At 35.9% G+C, this 16,663-nt stretch overlaps 1 protein-coding gene across 2 annotated transcripts in view; it reads left to right on the top strand.

Annotated features, from left to right (window-relative positions):
- Nucleotides 1–16,663, top strand: part of RABGAP1L (RAB GTPase activating protein 1 like) — a 746,017-nt gene that overhangs the window by 77,284 nt on the left and 652,070 nt on the right. For both annotated transcript variants that reach the window (XM_039242373.1, XM_039242374.1), the window contains exons 4-7: nt 3,830–4,040; nt 5,983–6,157; nt 14,390–14,547; nt 16,420–16,530. In XM_039242373.1, the coding sequence (XP_039098304.1) occupies nt 3,830–4,040; nt 5,983–6,157; nt 14,390–14,547; nt 16,420–16,530 (655 nt within the window). The remainder of the gene's footprint in view (nt 1–3,829; nt 4,041–5,982; nt 6,158–14,389; nt 14,548–16,419; nt 16,531–16,663) is intronic.

Raw genomic sequence — 16,663 nt, 5'->3', positions numbered from 1 at the left:
TTTTTGGTCCACAAGCCTAAAACATTTATAAATATGGCCTTTTATAGAAAAAGCTGGTGACCTCTGTTTTGACCATTTACATTTAGTGTAATTTAAAAAAAAAAGTTTCTGTATTTATTTTGAGACAGAGAGAGGGAGCGAGCGAGCATGCATGTGCTGGGGGAGGGGGAGGGGGCAGACAGGGAAAGAGAGAATCCTAAGCAGGCTGTCAGCACAGAACCTGACATAGGGCTCAATCTCATGAACTGTGAGCCAAAATCAAGAGTCAGATGCTTAACCTAATAAAACACTCAGGCGCTCCTACATTTAATGTAATTTTGTATGTTTGCATAAAAGTGTACCTACTTTCTTGCTGTTTGTTTTCTCTTTGTCCCTTTTGTTTTTTCTGTCTTTCCCTCCTTTTCCTGCCTTCCTTTGAAAAAACATTAAAACAAATTTTTTTAATGTTTTTAGTTTTGAGAGAAAGAAATAGAGCACAAGCAGATGAGGGGCAGAGAGAGAGGGAGACACAGAATATGAAGCAGGCTCCAGGCTCTGAGCTGTCAGCACAGAGCCCGACGTCGGGCTTGAATTCATGAACCATGAGATCATGACCTGAGCCGAAGTCTGACACCCATCCAACTGAGCCACCCAGGCTCCCTGAAAAACATTTTTTTGATGTTTATTTTATTTATTTATTAAAAATATTTTTTATGTCTTTATTTTATTTTGAGAGATTGAGCTGTCAGCACAGAGCCTGGTGCAGGGCTCGAACCCACGGACTGAGATCATGACCTGAGCTGAAATTGGATGCTTAACCAACTGAGCCACCCAGGCACCTCTATTTATTTTATTTTGAGAGAGAGACAGAGCGTGAGCAGGGGAGAGGCACAGAGATGGGGGGACACAGACTCTGAAGCTGAGTTGTCAACAGAACGACTCAAAGTCATGACCCATGAGATCATGACCTGAGCAGAAGTTGGACACTTAAATCAGCTGAGCCACCCACCTGCCCCTTTCTGCCTTCCTTTGGATTGAATATTTTTTAATATTACATTTTATCCCAATCAATGGCATATTAACTATATAACTGTATACAGTTGTATACAAATGGTATAATTTGTTTTATTATTTTAGTGCTTACTCTGAGATTTTTATGACCCAAGTCTTTAACCAGGTCTGTTTTATTTTTATTTTTTTAAAGTTTATTTTGAGAGAGACAGAGAGAGCATGTACATGAGCAGAGGAGGGGCAGAGAGAGATAGGGACAGAGGATCCAAAGTGGGCTCTGTGGTGACAGCAGAGAGCCTGATGAGGAGCTCAGACTCATAAGCTGTGAGATCATGACCTGAGCTGAAGTTGGCAGCTTAAACCAACTGAACCACCCAGGTGCCCCAATAGGTCTCTGGTTTAATAATATTTATACCACTTCCTGTATACTGTGAAGATCTTCCATTTCTTGCAGACTTTATGCTTTTGTTGTCATTCATTTTGCTTGCACATGTTATAAATTCTACAAAATGCCAATTTCCCCCCTTTTTTCCTTTTTTTGGAACAAAAGAGATACTTACTGAATTCATCTCAAGGGAGTAGCAGGCAGGACTGCAAAGGACAGTTTTCACTTTGAATAATCTGTTTATTAAAGAAATTAAGAAAGACAGAGTCTTGCCCTCGTATTTGTAATTTCTGATGCTCTTCAGTTTTCCTCTATATCATTATTCTCTATCCCAAGGAACTTTAATATTTTTCTTTTCTTCTAAAATTTAGAATCTGCTCTTACTGCATTTTTTAGCTTTATTTTCTTTTGGTCCTTTGACTATCATTTTTCTCCTTATTTTGTTAGTTTTCTTTACAACCTATATCATATTTATAATAGTTATTTAAAGGCCGTGTCTGCTTATTTTGTCTTTTTTTTTTTTGATCAATTTCTGTACTGTTTTTCTCTAATTGGGGTTTACACAGTTATATGAATCTGAATTACATAGACTAATAGAATATTTATTTATTTAGAAAGCTTTTTTGTCCCCTTTTATTTGTTAGCTTTTTTTTTTTTTTTTTTTTATTTCTAGGAGACAGACAGCGTGAGCAGGGGAAGGTCAGAGAGAGAGGGAGTCACAGACTGAAACAGGCTCCAGGCTGTNCTGATATTTCAATTAAAATTTGAGACTACAGAACTTCTATGTAACTTCTCTATATTTCAGTTGCCTTCTTTCTTTTCGGTTCTTAGGACACAAGGAGGACAGAATTAAAATCATCTTTTACCCTTTTGTTTTATATCTCTCTCTCTTTTTTTTTTAATGTTTTATTTATTTCTAGGAGAGAGAGAGACAGCATGAGCAGGGGAGGGTCAGAGAGAGAGGGAGTCACAGACTAAAACAGGCTCCAGGCTTTGAGCTGGCAGTCAGCACAGAGCCCGACGCGGGGCTTGAACCCACGAACCGTGAGATCATGACCTAAGCGAAAGTCGGACGCTTAACCGACTAAGCCACCCAGGCGCCCCAATTTGTTAGCTTTTTTTGGGTACAACTCCAACTGTCCATAAGTTAGACCATTTGAACTACTTTATCTGTCATGATCATCAGTTACTGAAATATGATTTAGTCATAGGATCTTGCAAATAATTGTTTTGAGTGCTTGCTAAATTAACAAAAAATACATAGAATAATAATAAGTCTAATAAACATTATTAGCATCCAGCCTTAACATGTGTTTGTGTTTTTTTATTTGTCCGTTTTGAAATACAGCACATTGAACTGATTCAAAAGGGGAAAAAACATGTTTCAGTGATTGAAGAACATGATAGATGAAATAATTCATTTTGAATGACTTTAGTTTTTCAATAGAAGAAAAGTAGGCGATGAGGTTGCGTATTTTAGTATAATATTTGGGAGTTGGAGTGGGGAGGTTGGGAATGGCTTTTATGAATTATTTATTAAAGCCCTGTGAGTGGAATTCCAGTAATGGGGATTTGAGCATGGTGCAAGGATCTAGTTCAGGTGAGACCGGCATGCTTAATTTTGTGCAAAATGGATATGGGTAATGGGAAAAAGTAGAGACTAGCTGAATGTGGGTTTTAGGTACGGATATAAAGAGTGGCAAAGAAGGAGGTTAATAGTGTCTGATGCATGCAGATGGTTACTCTATCCACAGTTGGGCCTTTGCTGAAAGCTGTGCTTAGAATTAGAGTGAACAATTTTTTTTATTCACTTTTTTGTTTTCTAAGAAACTCATTAATGGGGAGGGGAGAATTGGGGGAAGCAATCATTGGATCATTCATCAAAATAATATTTTGATGAAACAAATTTCCATTGGAATACTTACATAGTTCATAGGAGTCAGCAAGCCAGGAATGGTTAAACATGGGGCTTGTTTTTGTTGTGATTGGTATTAGATGTGTCCTCTTAATATTGTTTACTTTTGTTTGGGAAGTTAGGCTACTTAATAAATTGGGTACCGTGCAGGATCGTTACAGCCAAGATAGACTTTTAGCTGATTGTAGCTTTATTTAGTCCTCATTATTTTTAGGCTACTTCACACTGCCTTTAGTGTAGTTTTTTCTCCTTATTGTTCTATATCATGTGAACTCTATTTTTGATTTTTAAAATAAAAATTTAAAAATTTTTTCTTGTTCTCTAAAAAAGTTGTAGTTAAGTAAGTTTAATGCTTTGAGAGACTTGAAAGTACAAAAGTTCCAGAACTCTGAATTAAGATGTAGGATAAACATCAAAAGAAGTGAAAACACAGACCTAAATTTTGTTTGCAGGTTTTCATTTGTTTTTGGACAGTAGGTGAAATTATACTGTCAAGTTTTTGATTAACTTTTTGAGTGTGTGTGTTTTGTTTTCTTCAGAAATTTCTACACCTAGACCATCTTCTCTAAGTGGATTACCTGAAGAAGATAGTGTTTTATTTAACAAACTGACCTACTTAGGATGTATGAAGGTTTCTTCTCCACGTAATGAAGTAGAGGCTTTACGGGCAATGGCCACTATGAAATCTTCTAGTCAGCATCCCTTTCCTGTTACTCTTTATGTGCCAAATGTTCCCGAAGGTTCTGTGAGGTAAGCTGTAATCTTTTTTATTTCTCCTAGACATGCATGAAATTTTTTGTATTATAGTGATGTTTCATCATAAATCAGGCCTAGGACTTACTGTGAATTCACTTTTACTTTGTAGACATGAAAAGTAAACATGTTGAGGCTTATACCATGTTGCTTATTTACAAGACGCTTTTACAGAATTATGCTTGGGGTATTATGAATGGAAATAGAACTTTAAAAATACCTAAAATTTGTTTCTTTATTCAGAGGGAATGTAAAAACCTGCCTTCGTCTTGTCGTCTGTGATTCAAAAACCACAGAGGTTTTATGAGCTACAGATCTTACACTTTTTACATCAGACTAGGAAGTAGCAAAATGGCTTTTTCTCTTATGCTTAAGTAGGAATAAGAGTTAATTATAAATCAGATAATGTTGTTCTACCCTCAGTGGTCTCCAGTCATTCTTGTGATTATATTCAAAATCCCGACCATGTCTGGCCACTGATAAACTGCTGCTTTGACCTGATCTTTTACCCCCCTCCTCTCTCCTTACCTCCCTTCTCTTTTTGCTCTCTCACTATGTTCACTCACTGTATTCTGGTCATAGTAGCTTCTTTGTTCTTTCTCAAACACCGTCATGATTCCTACCTCAGGACTTTTGCCTATTCTCTTTCCTTTGCCTAAATAATCTTTCCTTGGTTTCCCAGTGGCTTTTTTACTTCTTTACAGTCTCATCAAATATTTTATCAAAAGAAGCTTTGATTGATTATGTAACTATTCTTCTTTTCCCCCTTATTGGGCCTTTTTTTTTTTTTTTCATAGCACTTTCTTTGACTTGATATTGTATATATATTTGCTTCTTGGCTTATCATCTAACTTCCTTACTAAAATATAAGGTCCATGGGAGCAGATTACTTGTATTTTTCTCTGCTTTAGTGTCTAGAGCAGTATCTGGTCCATAGGAGGTTTTCAGGAAATGTTTGCTGAATAAACAAATAAAATGAAAGTCTTAGAAATTAGGTTGAATGTATCCTGAACCTGTAATATTCTCAGAAGGCCAGTTTAATTTTTTTTCAAACTTTCTGAAATGCCTTATTCTTTAAGGTTTAGAATGTGAAAAAGTGTTAGCTTAGTTCTAAGTACTAAAATGAGACCAATATAAATTTACAATGTTTGGCAAAAATGTTTTGAAATTTTCAGGAAAGGGATTTGTAGATATATTATTTGTGTGATATTAAAAAATTGGCAGAATGCCTTTTAAAGTTATATTTTTATTTTCAAAGTGCCAAACACACCATGATAAAGACTTAGTGTTCTGACTTGCCTCTCTATTCCTATTTGGTATCCCTTGGTTTTACAATTAGGGAGATTTTGATGTGGTCTTAAGATTTTAGATCAGTCTAGGGCTTAGGATTTACATAGGGAAAGTCAGATATTATTTGCTTCCAAATCCCACAAACTGCTTTTACTTTCTTAAATTCTTTCATTAAATTCAACTTTGTAACCACCCTGGACCTTTTTTGCTTTGGGGTAAGAGAGATCTTGGTCAAACAGTGACCGAGGTGTTGGATAAACTTACAGGTGCTGTTGTAATTAGAAACTTTATAGGGCTGATCTGTGGTATTGTGTAGTAGCATTCCTTTTGACATATCGGAAAAGTTGGCATTTGGGGATGAGTGACATAGATTTTACCAGGCAATGCATATTTGGCTTTGGGAGTAAATGAATTGGATCACAGGAGATACAGAAATGAAGTAGTTGTCAAAAGAAGGCAAAGAATTTGTATGTACACAAACATGTACATTTATATAGCAAAATATGGTAATTTGTTTTAATACATTATTATAACCAGTTTATTTTTATGATTTTAAGATAATTATGTTTATGTTATTAATATAGTAAAACTGCTTTCTTTGTTCTTTGATAGTTAATATGTTATTTTATTTTTTATCACTGTTCTGTAGAATAATAGACCAGTCCAGCAATGTGGAGATAGCTTCTTTTCCAATCTATAAGGTGTTATTCTGTGCACGTGGACATGAGGGAACAACAGAGAGCAATTGTGTTGCATTTACAGAGAGTTCCCATGGTTCAGAAGAATTTCAGATACATGTTTTCTCCTGTGAAATTAAAGAGGCAGTAAGTACAATATATTGTAGCAGTTTGCTATCAAAATGAATTAAGGTAATATTTTTGAGTCCTGGTCTCACTGTCATAGTAAGTTAGTATGTATCACCATATACTATATTAGGTAAATTTTTAGTAGATTTCTAAAGAGAACCTTGATATTTGTAATGGCATAAGGATACCTGGGTGGTTCAGTTGAGTGTCTGACTCTTGATTTGGGCTCAGGCCATGATCTCAGGTTCATGAGTTCGAGCCCTGCATCAGGCTCTGTGCTGACAGTGTGGAGCCTGCCTGGGACTCTCTCTCTCTCTCAGCCCCTCTGTGCTCCTCTCCTGCTCTCTCTCTCTTAAAGTAAATAAACATTAAAAAAAATTGTAATGGCATAGAACTCAATATGGAAAGATAAATCTGATAATTGCATTAAAGTGGTGTTGTATGTGGGGCACTCTCAGCTTAACAGATGTAACAGAAAAATCTTTCTTGGTGAGCTCTCCTCCTACCCTACTGTGGTAGTATTGTTCAAGGGCCTCTTATTATTTTTCCCAAGTTGATTGGTCCATGTGACTTTGTAAACATATTTTCTCTGCCGGGACTGATAGTTGTATATTGCTTTCACTTTGATGTTGGGTTAAGCTTGTTTCATAGGTCTCTGTGGTTTTCACTGGTGATTATTTGTTATGTTCATTTACTCAGAGGATAGCTTTTGCTCCGTGGAACTGGCCTAATTAAAAATACAAATCTCACATACAGCAGGAATATCAACCTGTAGTTCTTTGAAGATACTAGTTAACTTTCCTTTAGTAATTATTAACTGGTAGTTTATTTTGAGACTGGAGAAGTCGTTCAGAATCAAATGGTTGTCAAATACATGGAGAAATTGCCTTCTTTTCTGTATTTTTTGGATTCTCCCTAAATTAAAAATAGATTGCACTTAAAAAAAATTCCAGTATAGTTAACGTATAGTGTTATATAAGTTTCAAGTGTAATTAGGTTGTACTTTTAGAACTTTACTGCTTACAGTCATTTTAAAGGCACTGATAAGTGGGTTTGGATGGACAAATCCCAACTGTGTTTGTTTTTGGAAAGGTAAATTGTCAGCAGGAATTGCTAAAAGCAGCTACTCTATTTTCTGTTTACCATGAGACATAAATAAACCACTGTATTAACAGGACCTCTGAGAGTCTCTTTCTGGCCATAACGTGGCAGATATGTATTTCTGTGTGTTTGATACTAAGCATGAGGGATAGATCCATTCTTTTTTCAAAAATACGTTTTATTTACACTAAAATGAACATGCATAGATACACATAATTTAGATTGTAGCCACACAAGTTCTGTGCCAGAACCCATGGCCTTTATAAGAAATTCCAAGTCTGAAATATTTCATTCCTACATTTCTGTATTTATGTGTATACTGACTGCTTGGTCAAAGGTGTGATAGGAGAGTGAATGAGTACAGGTGTGCCTGGCACCTAGAAGGCGGGGAATATAAATAGGGGTTGACAGAATATATACATGTTTGTGAAGGAAGGGGGCTATTTCTGACTTTTCTAGCTCCATTAAAGGAGTGGTGGGGAAGCAGTGGGCAGAGTCCTGGCATTTGATGCTGGCGGCACTTAACACACTTGTGTGATTTCTGGGTGGTTGGCACTCAGCAGCAAGGAAATGAACTTTGAAGACTTGGAGAACCTGTTGCTTGGAGAGGTAGAAACACTGCTGCAGAAGGAAATTGAAAGGGACCTGGCTTGCAAGCATTTTTCATAATTGTGACGGTATGGAACTCTCTTTTTGGATTATAGCATCCTCTTGTTTATGTGTTGGGAAATCATGTGTCAGTTTTGAGAGCCTTAACATTGGGAAGCAGTGGACAAAGCTGTAGGGAATTCTAAACTCGACCATTTTGGATATGGTATTAAATAGTATCAGTTATATTTCTAGAGAGGATATTTGGTACATTGCAGGTTGTGAGAAAGTGATGTCCATGTATTATTTAAATTTTTTTTAGAATACATTTTAAAAAGTATTCCATTATGGGATATTGATGGAGAAATACATGTCAGTTGTCATTAAACTTTATTATGAGAACTATTTCTAAGTTAAAAATAACCAGAGTAAATGTAGAGATGATGAAAGGCACTGTGCTAAGCCTTTTCTCGATGCTCCTAAACTCTCCATGATCCATGATGTAGATAGTATTTATTTTGACTAGTGATCTTATGCTCTTCTTTGCCTGGAGCAGTTCTAGTTTATGTCTCTTGTCCAGGTAATGTTATTAATAGCACTCCATCTTATTCTCAGAAGAGCTCTGGTTTGACTGGTAAATTGTATGGTTACACTTGTTTATCCTGAGGCCAAGAGAACAGACAGTAGAGCTGGGTTTTAAATGGAAGTCTCTGACCCCAAATGTCCATATTATTTTCGGTGACAACTTTCCTGTTGCTTAAATATTATAAAAAGCAAATGTGGATTTTTGTTTTCATGGTGCTTTATAAAAGTATTTATCATTCATATAGTTTATATCCCAGCCACCTTTGAGTTTTATCCAGGCCTTTTACAGAAGTTGTCCAATGTCTTCCTCTTTCTCTTCAAAAAAGAATTACCTATTTTAATTAATCTCAAGTCTTTAGTTGCATTTACATGTCTGGTTATCTGGTCCCCAGGTTTTGTGTTCTGTGGTGAAAGCACAACTTGAGTCCTTACTTTTTGGGACCCTCTTAATGGGCACAGAGAAATTGGCAAAGATAGTTCAGGAACAAGTGACGAACACTCTCATTGCCTAAATATGTGCCATGCAGCAGTGTCACTAATTTACGTGTTTTCCATGGTTTGCAGAGTCCTGGATGAGATCTGAAGAGGTTTGTCAGTTAAAGGCAAGAAGACATCTTCTCAAGCAGGAGTAGTGACATGGCTGCCACTACCAACTTTCCCTGTGATACTCTTATTTCTCCGTAAAATCCCATAAGCATCAGGCACCAATAGAGTTAGGGGGAAGCCAGTGAAAGTCACAGCTCTGTTGGAACTGTACCTAGGAACTAGGTGTTCCCACAGGAGGGTTAGGATACATTTGACTTGATAGACCCTGGATATGCATCTCTATGACTCCACTGGAGTGAGTCTTGATTACCTGTGGCAAAAGAGTCGGGGAATCTAACCAGAGATACATTGATGCCAGTGATTTTGTGTAGGAAAAATGATGTGCTATGTTTCTGCTTAAGAATTGCAGATAAAACAAAATATCAGAAAACATAGTGGCAAAAGCCAGGGAGGCACATATCCTTGTTGCATCTTTATGGATACATTTTATAAAACTGTTTTTAAAGATACTTTTAAAAGGCTTGGTTGACTCTCTTTAAGAATTTATTACGTCATTCTAACCGTTTTCTTCAAAGCGGATTTGTTGTTTGTATCTTTTAAAATACTTAACTATTACTAGTAATTCTCAGTGTTATATTTTAGAAGCATGGTTATTATCTGGTGTTAAAGGCATTTAGAAGTATTTCATGGTCAAATGAAGGGTATCATTGGGAAAATCTTCATTTTTAAAAAATTTTCTCAGGATTTTATTTTTTTATATTTATTTTTTAAAGTTTATTTATTTTTGAGTTGGGGAGGGTTAGAGAGAGCGAGGAGAGAGAGCGAATCCCATGCAGGCTCCTAACTGCTAGTGCAGAGCCTGATGCGGGGCTGGAACTCAAAAAACTGTGAGACCATGACCTGAGCTGAAACCATGAGTTGGATGCTCAACCAGCTGAGCCACCCAGGCGCCCCAAGATCTTCATTCATAATGTACTTTAGTTTTTATTTTATTTATTTATTTAACTTATTTATTTTTAATTTATTTTCTGAGAGAGAGTGAGAGAGATAGCGTGAACAGGGGAAGGTCAGAGAGGGAGACACAGAATCCAAAACAGCCTCCAGGCTCTGAGCTAGCTGTCAGCACAGAACCCCACGCGGGGCTTGAACCCACGAACCGTGAAATTGTGACCTGAGCCGAAGTCGGACGCTTAACCGACTGAGCCACCCAGGTGCCCCTGTCCTTCAGTTTTTAATATGTATTTATTTAAGTAATCTCTACACCCAGTGGGGCTCGAACTCATGACCCCCAGACCAAGAGTTGCATGCTCTTCTGACTGAGCCAGCCAGGTGCTCCTGCACTGTTGGTTTTTTTTTTTTTTTTTTTTTTGTTCTTGTTGGGGGTCGGAGGCATTGCTGAAATGCCACTGTATTAAGGAAAACTTATTCCTTGTATGGGAAATTATTTCTAAACATGTATTTATTGAAATGCATTTTAGCAAAATGTTTTAATTTGGAAATTAATCCTGAAATTATGTTATTAGTGTTTTTCATAAATAAATTTTTATACTTTTTAAAAAAGTTTCTTGTATGATATGGTTATTTTAGCTCCTTTCAGTGAGTAATATATTTGAATAATTCCTATTTAAAAATTTAACACATATCTTTTGGAGTGTCTTATAGAATGATTTTTCTTACATCTATTTCTTGGGTGAACATTTTTCTTGGGTGAACATATGGTATTTTTAAAAGAGTTCTCTTTCCCCAATGTTAATGAAAAGGCTTTATCTTGGAAAAATTGGCTGTCTCATTTAAGTAAGTACCTTTTTGTTTAATAGTGGTTTTTTTGGAGTATTCACATGTAACACATATTTGAGAATTTGGAAAATACTGAAATAAAGAAGAAAATAGAAGTTACTAAAAATTCCAACCGAATTAAGATTTGGGTGTATCTCCTTTCCACATCCACATGTGCTCTCCTTCCACCTCTTCATAATCAGCACCCCCTGCGGATACTTCTGAGTTTAATTAGTGCTTTGTATAGGTCTAGCCTTCTGGCTAAAAAAAATGATACTGTGTTATTTGTCAGTAAGCTTTTGCCTTCTGCAAAGAATATACCTCTTCTAGATGATTTGTGTGTATGTTTACTAGTGTGACATGTGTAGAAATGTTTGCCATGGCATATGTTTTTAGTATTCTTTTTTGTTGTTAATATTTATTTGTTTATTTTTGAGAGAGAGAGAGAGAGAGAGAGAGAAAGAGAGAACATGAGCAAGGGAGGGGCAGAAAGAGAGGGAGACCCAGAATCTGAAGCAGACTCTAGGCTCTGAGCTGTTAGCACTTAACCGACTGAGCCACCCAGGTGCCCCTTTAATATTCTTTTCATGATGTTGTTGGTTACTCAGTTTGTTTCAATAACTGTAGACGTTGATCATTGTTCCTGAAGATACTGTACCTTACCAATCCTTGGATCACCATTCCAGCTTATTCACAGACTCTAGAATTCACAAAAGATTTTAGCCTTGTTGTTACACATGGTCAGGATTAAATGTGGTTTGATTGCTGTCAGTGTACTGTTCCAAAAAGAGAAAAGTGTAGTCTGATTTTTTTCCTCCCATCATTCTCTACTACTTTGGCTCAGTCCCATATACTTAATAACATCTTTTTTAAAGTTTGTTTATTTATTTTGAGAGAGAGAGAGAGAGTATAGGGGGAGGGAGAGAGAGAGAGAGAGAGACAGAGAGAGACAGAAGAGAGAAAATCCTAAGCAGGCTCTGCAATATCAGCGTGGAGCCTGATGTGGGGTTTAGACTCACGAACCATGAGATCATGATCTGAGCAGAGATCAAGAGTTGGACGCTTAACTGACTGAGCCACCCAGACTCCCCTTAATAACCTTTTTAAAGAGAAATTCCTGAGCCTCGCCATCTACTTTAGAATTTGCCAAGTTCCCTTGACAGTTTTTGGTGTGGCCAAAGAAAGACATGAAATAGAAGAAAATGTGGGAGAGGAGAGGATAAAAAAGAATAAATATGGTTGGGATTTGACTCAACTGATATATCAAGAATTATCTATAGGTATTCCCAAATGTTTTCTTAAAAATATGCTGAGGTTGAATCTGTAAAAAGTAAACAATAGACTACACATTTTATATGAGGTTAGGATATAGGGAGTACTCAGCTAAAAGTAGTTTAAAGTTCCTGTTTACACTTTGCCTTGAGACATTCTTCAGTGACTTATTTCTTGGGTATTCTTTGATTCTGTTTTCTTCTCTGACACTTAAATTATTAAAAGAATTTTTAAAAAATTATTGAGCTAAATCAAATAAGTATCTATTTGATGCTAAGTATTTCTGCTTTTGGCTTAACTAATGATTCTTTCACACTCACCCTAAGCACTTTCAACTTACATGTGCTGGACACTGTAAGCACCATATTCACTGCCATATTCCCCAGCACCTAGCAAAATACTAAGTCTATAGAGGGCACCCCTGAAATATTTATTGAAAGAATGTGTGAATTCATCATCTTAACTGTGTAAGATTTGAGGCCTTCTTATTTATATCAGTCCTTTGTTCCTTTTGTTGTTTTTACTCATTTACATAAAATTACAATGGTGTAACACATTAAAATATTTAAAAAATTTTGTAAGTACTGGATGTGAACTTCAGGCTGGCAGGCAGCATTTTTATACAGTTAAAAGTGTAGAAGTCAGTAAGATACTTTTTTTAAAAATAAATTTTTTTTTAATGTTTTTATTTCTAGGAGAGAGAGAGAGACAGCGTGAGCAGGGGAGGGTCAGAGACAGAGGGAGTCACAGACTGAAACAGGCTCCAAGCTCTGAGCTGGCAGTCAGCACAGAGCCCGACGCGGGGCTCGAACCCACGAACCGCGAGATCATGACCTAAGCGAAAGTCGGATGCTTAACCGACTAAGCCACCCAGGCGCCCCAGAAGTCAGTAAGATACTTAGTTTGGCAATAAAAAGGCAGTTTAGGACAATTATTGATTCATAGATGTAAGTGTGGCTATTGTAAGTTTGAGAACCACTTATTTTTGAATGTGATAGACTGTATGAGTAAGGGTAGAATATATGGATATAACAAAAATAGAAAAATGAGGAGAAACCCCATACTTTAAGAAATGCTGTTGATGAAAGTGCTCTCATTTCAAGCAAATAACAAAATAGTTTTAAGCTAACACAGTTCAATGAATAATTTGAATTCCCTTTATCAAAAGGGAAGGATTTATTCACATTTGGAGAAATCTCTGGTAGTCTCCCATTGTGAGGTTATGACCTTTGTTAAGCCTTTCATCATGGTTTCATTGTTCAAACTATGGGTGGCCTGAGAGATTTGGAAGTTCTGTGCTTCAGGTTTACAATTTTGAGATGGTGTGATGCAACTTTTGGAACCAAGGAAGAGAATGACTTCTGAAGGAGTGTGGGATTTAGAATACTTCTCCACTTTAGGGAAAGAGTATAAGCCTTTGGTACATATTTTTTTATAATGTTCACCAGGGTGGCTTAATGCTAATAAAATCATTTCAGCTGGGAATCCTGCATTGCATTTATAGCACAGCAACATTGGTAACGTTCAAAGCTCTTTTAATCATGTCACCATGTTTGCTTACTGCTAAAACCAGTATTTATTTCATTTTTTTACTATATTTTTGGTTTATTTTTGAGAGAGAGACGGAGAGTGGGAGTGGGGGAGGGGCGAGAGAGGAAGACACAGAAACTGAAGCAGTCTCTAGGCTCTGAGCTGTCAGCACAGAGCCTGATGTTATCATAGACTAGCCTGATGTGGGGCTTGAACTCACGAACTGTGAGATCGTGACTTGAGCCAAAGGCTGATGCTTAACTGACTGAGCCACTCAGGCTCCCCAGTATTTACTTCATTTCGTGCTTCAGTGTATAGCCCACTGAAGCCAAGGGAAGTGAAAAGAGAAATTGTATTTAGAGAACTTAGACTAAAACCTTGTTTGTGTGTGTTCATTGGGAAGATTTAGATGCCAGCACCATTCTTAGGATTACCTTAGGATTCATTCATTGCAATATAGTATATTTTGAGGCCTACAAGCATCTATAAATAAATAAATCTCCTTTTGTGAACTTCAGTTAGTTAAACATCTTCATTACCATGTTTAAATGCTAGAGTTGAAGCAAACTATATATATGTAAAATTATATATTATGTATAATATGTAAACAGGTATATAAATTTATAAATACAAGCTTATATAAATATAAGCAAACTATAAATGTTATATATTATATATAACATATGTAAACATATATATGCATATATGCATGTATGTGTATATATGATTAGATTATATCTGCTAAAGTAAATTGTGACCATGGAAAGTAATAGATTCAAGAATTAGGAAAGAGGGGTATCAAAATGCAGTTAAAGCCTTTGCCTAATGGTATTCCCATTTTTATTGTTTTAGGTAAGCAGAATTTTATATAGTTTCTGTACAGCATTCAAACGTTCTTCCAGACAAGTGTCTGATGTTAAAGACTCAGTTATTCCTACCCCTGACAGTGACGTGTTTACCTTCAGTGTCTCCTTGGAGGTCAAAGAAGATGATGGAAAAGGAAACTTCAGGTGAGGTTATTTGGGAAGAATAAAAATTGATATTGTGCCTGAAATATAGTATTGGCTAATGTAAAGCTTCCAGAAGCTCTACAGTGTTGGTATAAAGCTTTAAAATGATAAGAAAAAATATTTGACAGCTGAATGAATATGTTTTATTATTCTCATGCCTACAGATATTATTGTGTAAAATATCCATATTTAAGAATAATGTTCTAGAGAAATGTAGTAAAGTAATAAAAGCAGAATAAAAAGCTATACTTTTGTCAACCACAATCACTTTTAATACTTGATTTATTCCCTTTGTTTATTTCTAAGAGGCATTTTTATATGGTTGCATATATGCAATTATCTTCCTTTAACGTTATTATGTAAGAATTTTCCATTTAAATGTTCTTAATCAAAATAATTTTTAATAGTACCAATAATGGGTGGTTTGATCATCATTTATTCATTTTCTTCTGTTGTATATTTAGAATGTTTTCCTCCTGTTCACAAATAGATGATAGGACATAGTTAAATTCTTTAACAATCACTTATGTGCCTTTGATTCTAACAAGAATTGTTAGGTAGTTTTTTTGTCTTTTTTTTTTTTTAATAGATATAGATATTGAGTCTTAGATATGTTGCTCAAGTTAGTTTTTCTTTTCAGATAGGATTATATATCTATGTATCTATATCTCTTCTCCTCTATATATGTGTATGTGTGTGTGTGTATGTATGTGTGTATATATGTGTTATGTATATACAGATATGCAAATATATTTGTATACACACACATATTTAAGTTCAAATTAGTTAACATATAGTGTAGTATTGGTTTCAGCAGTAGAATTCATTGATTCATCACTTACATACCATACCCAATGCTTATCCCAACAAGTGCCTTCCTTAATGCCCATCACCCATTTAGCCTATCCCCCCCACCCACCTCCTCTCCAGCAACCTTCAGTTCGTTCTTTATAGAGTCTCTTGATTTTCCTTGTTTTTATCTTATTTTACTTTTCATTTTCTTCCTCTATGCTCATCCGTTTTGTTTCTTAAATTCTATATATGAGTGAAATCATGTGATATTTAAGACAGTCTATATTTTAGATACTTAGATTGTCTTAATGAATTAATTCTTAAGAATGGTCAGTCTGGCTGAGGCTAGAATTTAAGTTTCTCCTGACCCTCAGCTCTTTTTCCATCTTTTATTTATATTTACTTGTGTATGTGTGTTACATTTATCTCAAATTGTAGATGTTTAAGCTCTTCTCATTTTGTTTTGCCTTGGGTTTCAGTGTGTTAAAGGCTTTTTTTTTTTAAATTTTTTTTTTTTTTTAATGTTTTATTTATTTCTAGGAGAGAGAGAGAGACAGCGTGAGCAGGGGAGGGTCAGAGAGAGAGGGAGTCACAGACTGAAACAGGCTCCAGGCTCTGAGCTGGCAGTCAGCACAGAGCCCGACGCGGGGCTCGAACCCACGAACCGCGAGATCATGACCCGAGCGAAAGTCGGACGCTTAACCGACTACGCCACCCGGGCGCCCCAAGGCTTTTATGGCCACACAACCAACTAAACCAGAATAGATAGTCTTAAAAAATAGTTAAATAGGCCATATTCCTAAATTTGTTAAATTTAGAAACTAAAGTTGAAGTGATGTCATATAAAGACTCTTGGTTTTTAACCTTTGTTTAGAAGTCAAATATAAGGCTCTTATAAATCCAATTTAGAAATTAATTAGTGACTTTATTTTGCTGCCTGTAACATTGGTAGTTAGCCACTCGGGCAAGATGAGAGTTTAGTGCACCTTAAAAATAAGGGTGCTGGAATTTTAAACTTGCAGTAGATTATTTTATGTGTTGTTGTACTGATAATTTCTGTTCTTTTTTTGCATATTTCAGTCCTGTGCCTAAGGATAGAGAGAAATTTTATTTCAAGTTAAAACAAGGAATAGAGAAGAAGGTGGTGATTACAGTACAGCAACTTTCTAACAAAGAATTAGCTATTGAAAGGTAAGCAGCTTGCTCCTAAATGCTACCAAAAATGTGTATTGACATTGCGGTTGTGTTTCAAGAGACATACTATTGAATCTCAGCTTTATTACTTGCTGTGTCTTTTCACCATACTTCAGTTTCTCCAAGTAAA

The sequence above is a fragment of the Hyaena hyaena genome, unplaced genomic scaffold (genome assembly GCF_003009895.1).
Source record: "Hyaena hyaena isolate Hyena2069 unplaced genomic scaffold, ASM300989v1 scaffold_209, whole genome shotgun sequence".
NCBI classification, from domain to species: domain Eukaryota; kingdom Metazoa; phylum Chordata; class Mammalia; order Carnivora; family Hyaenidae; genus Hyaena; species Hyaena hyaena.
Note: the sequence above shows the minus strand (reverse complement) of the source record. Positions and strands in the feature narration are given on the sequence as shown.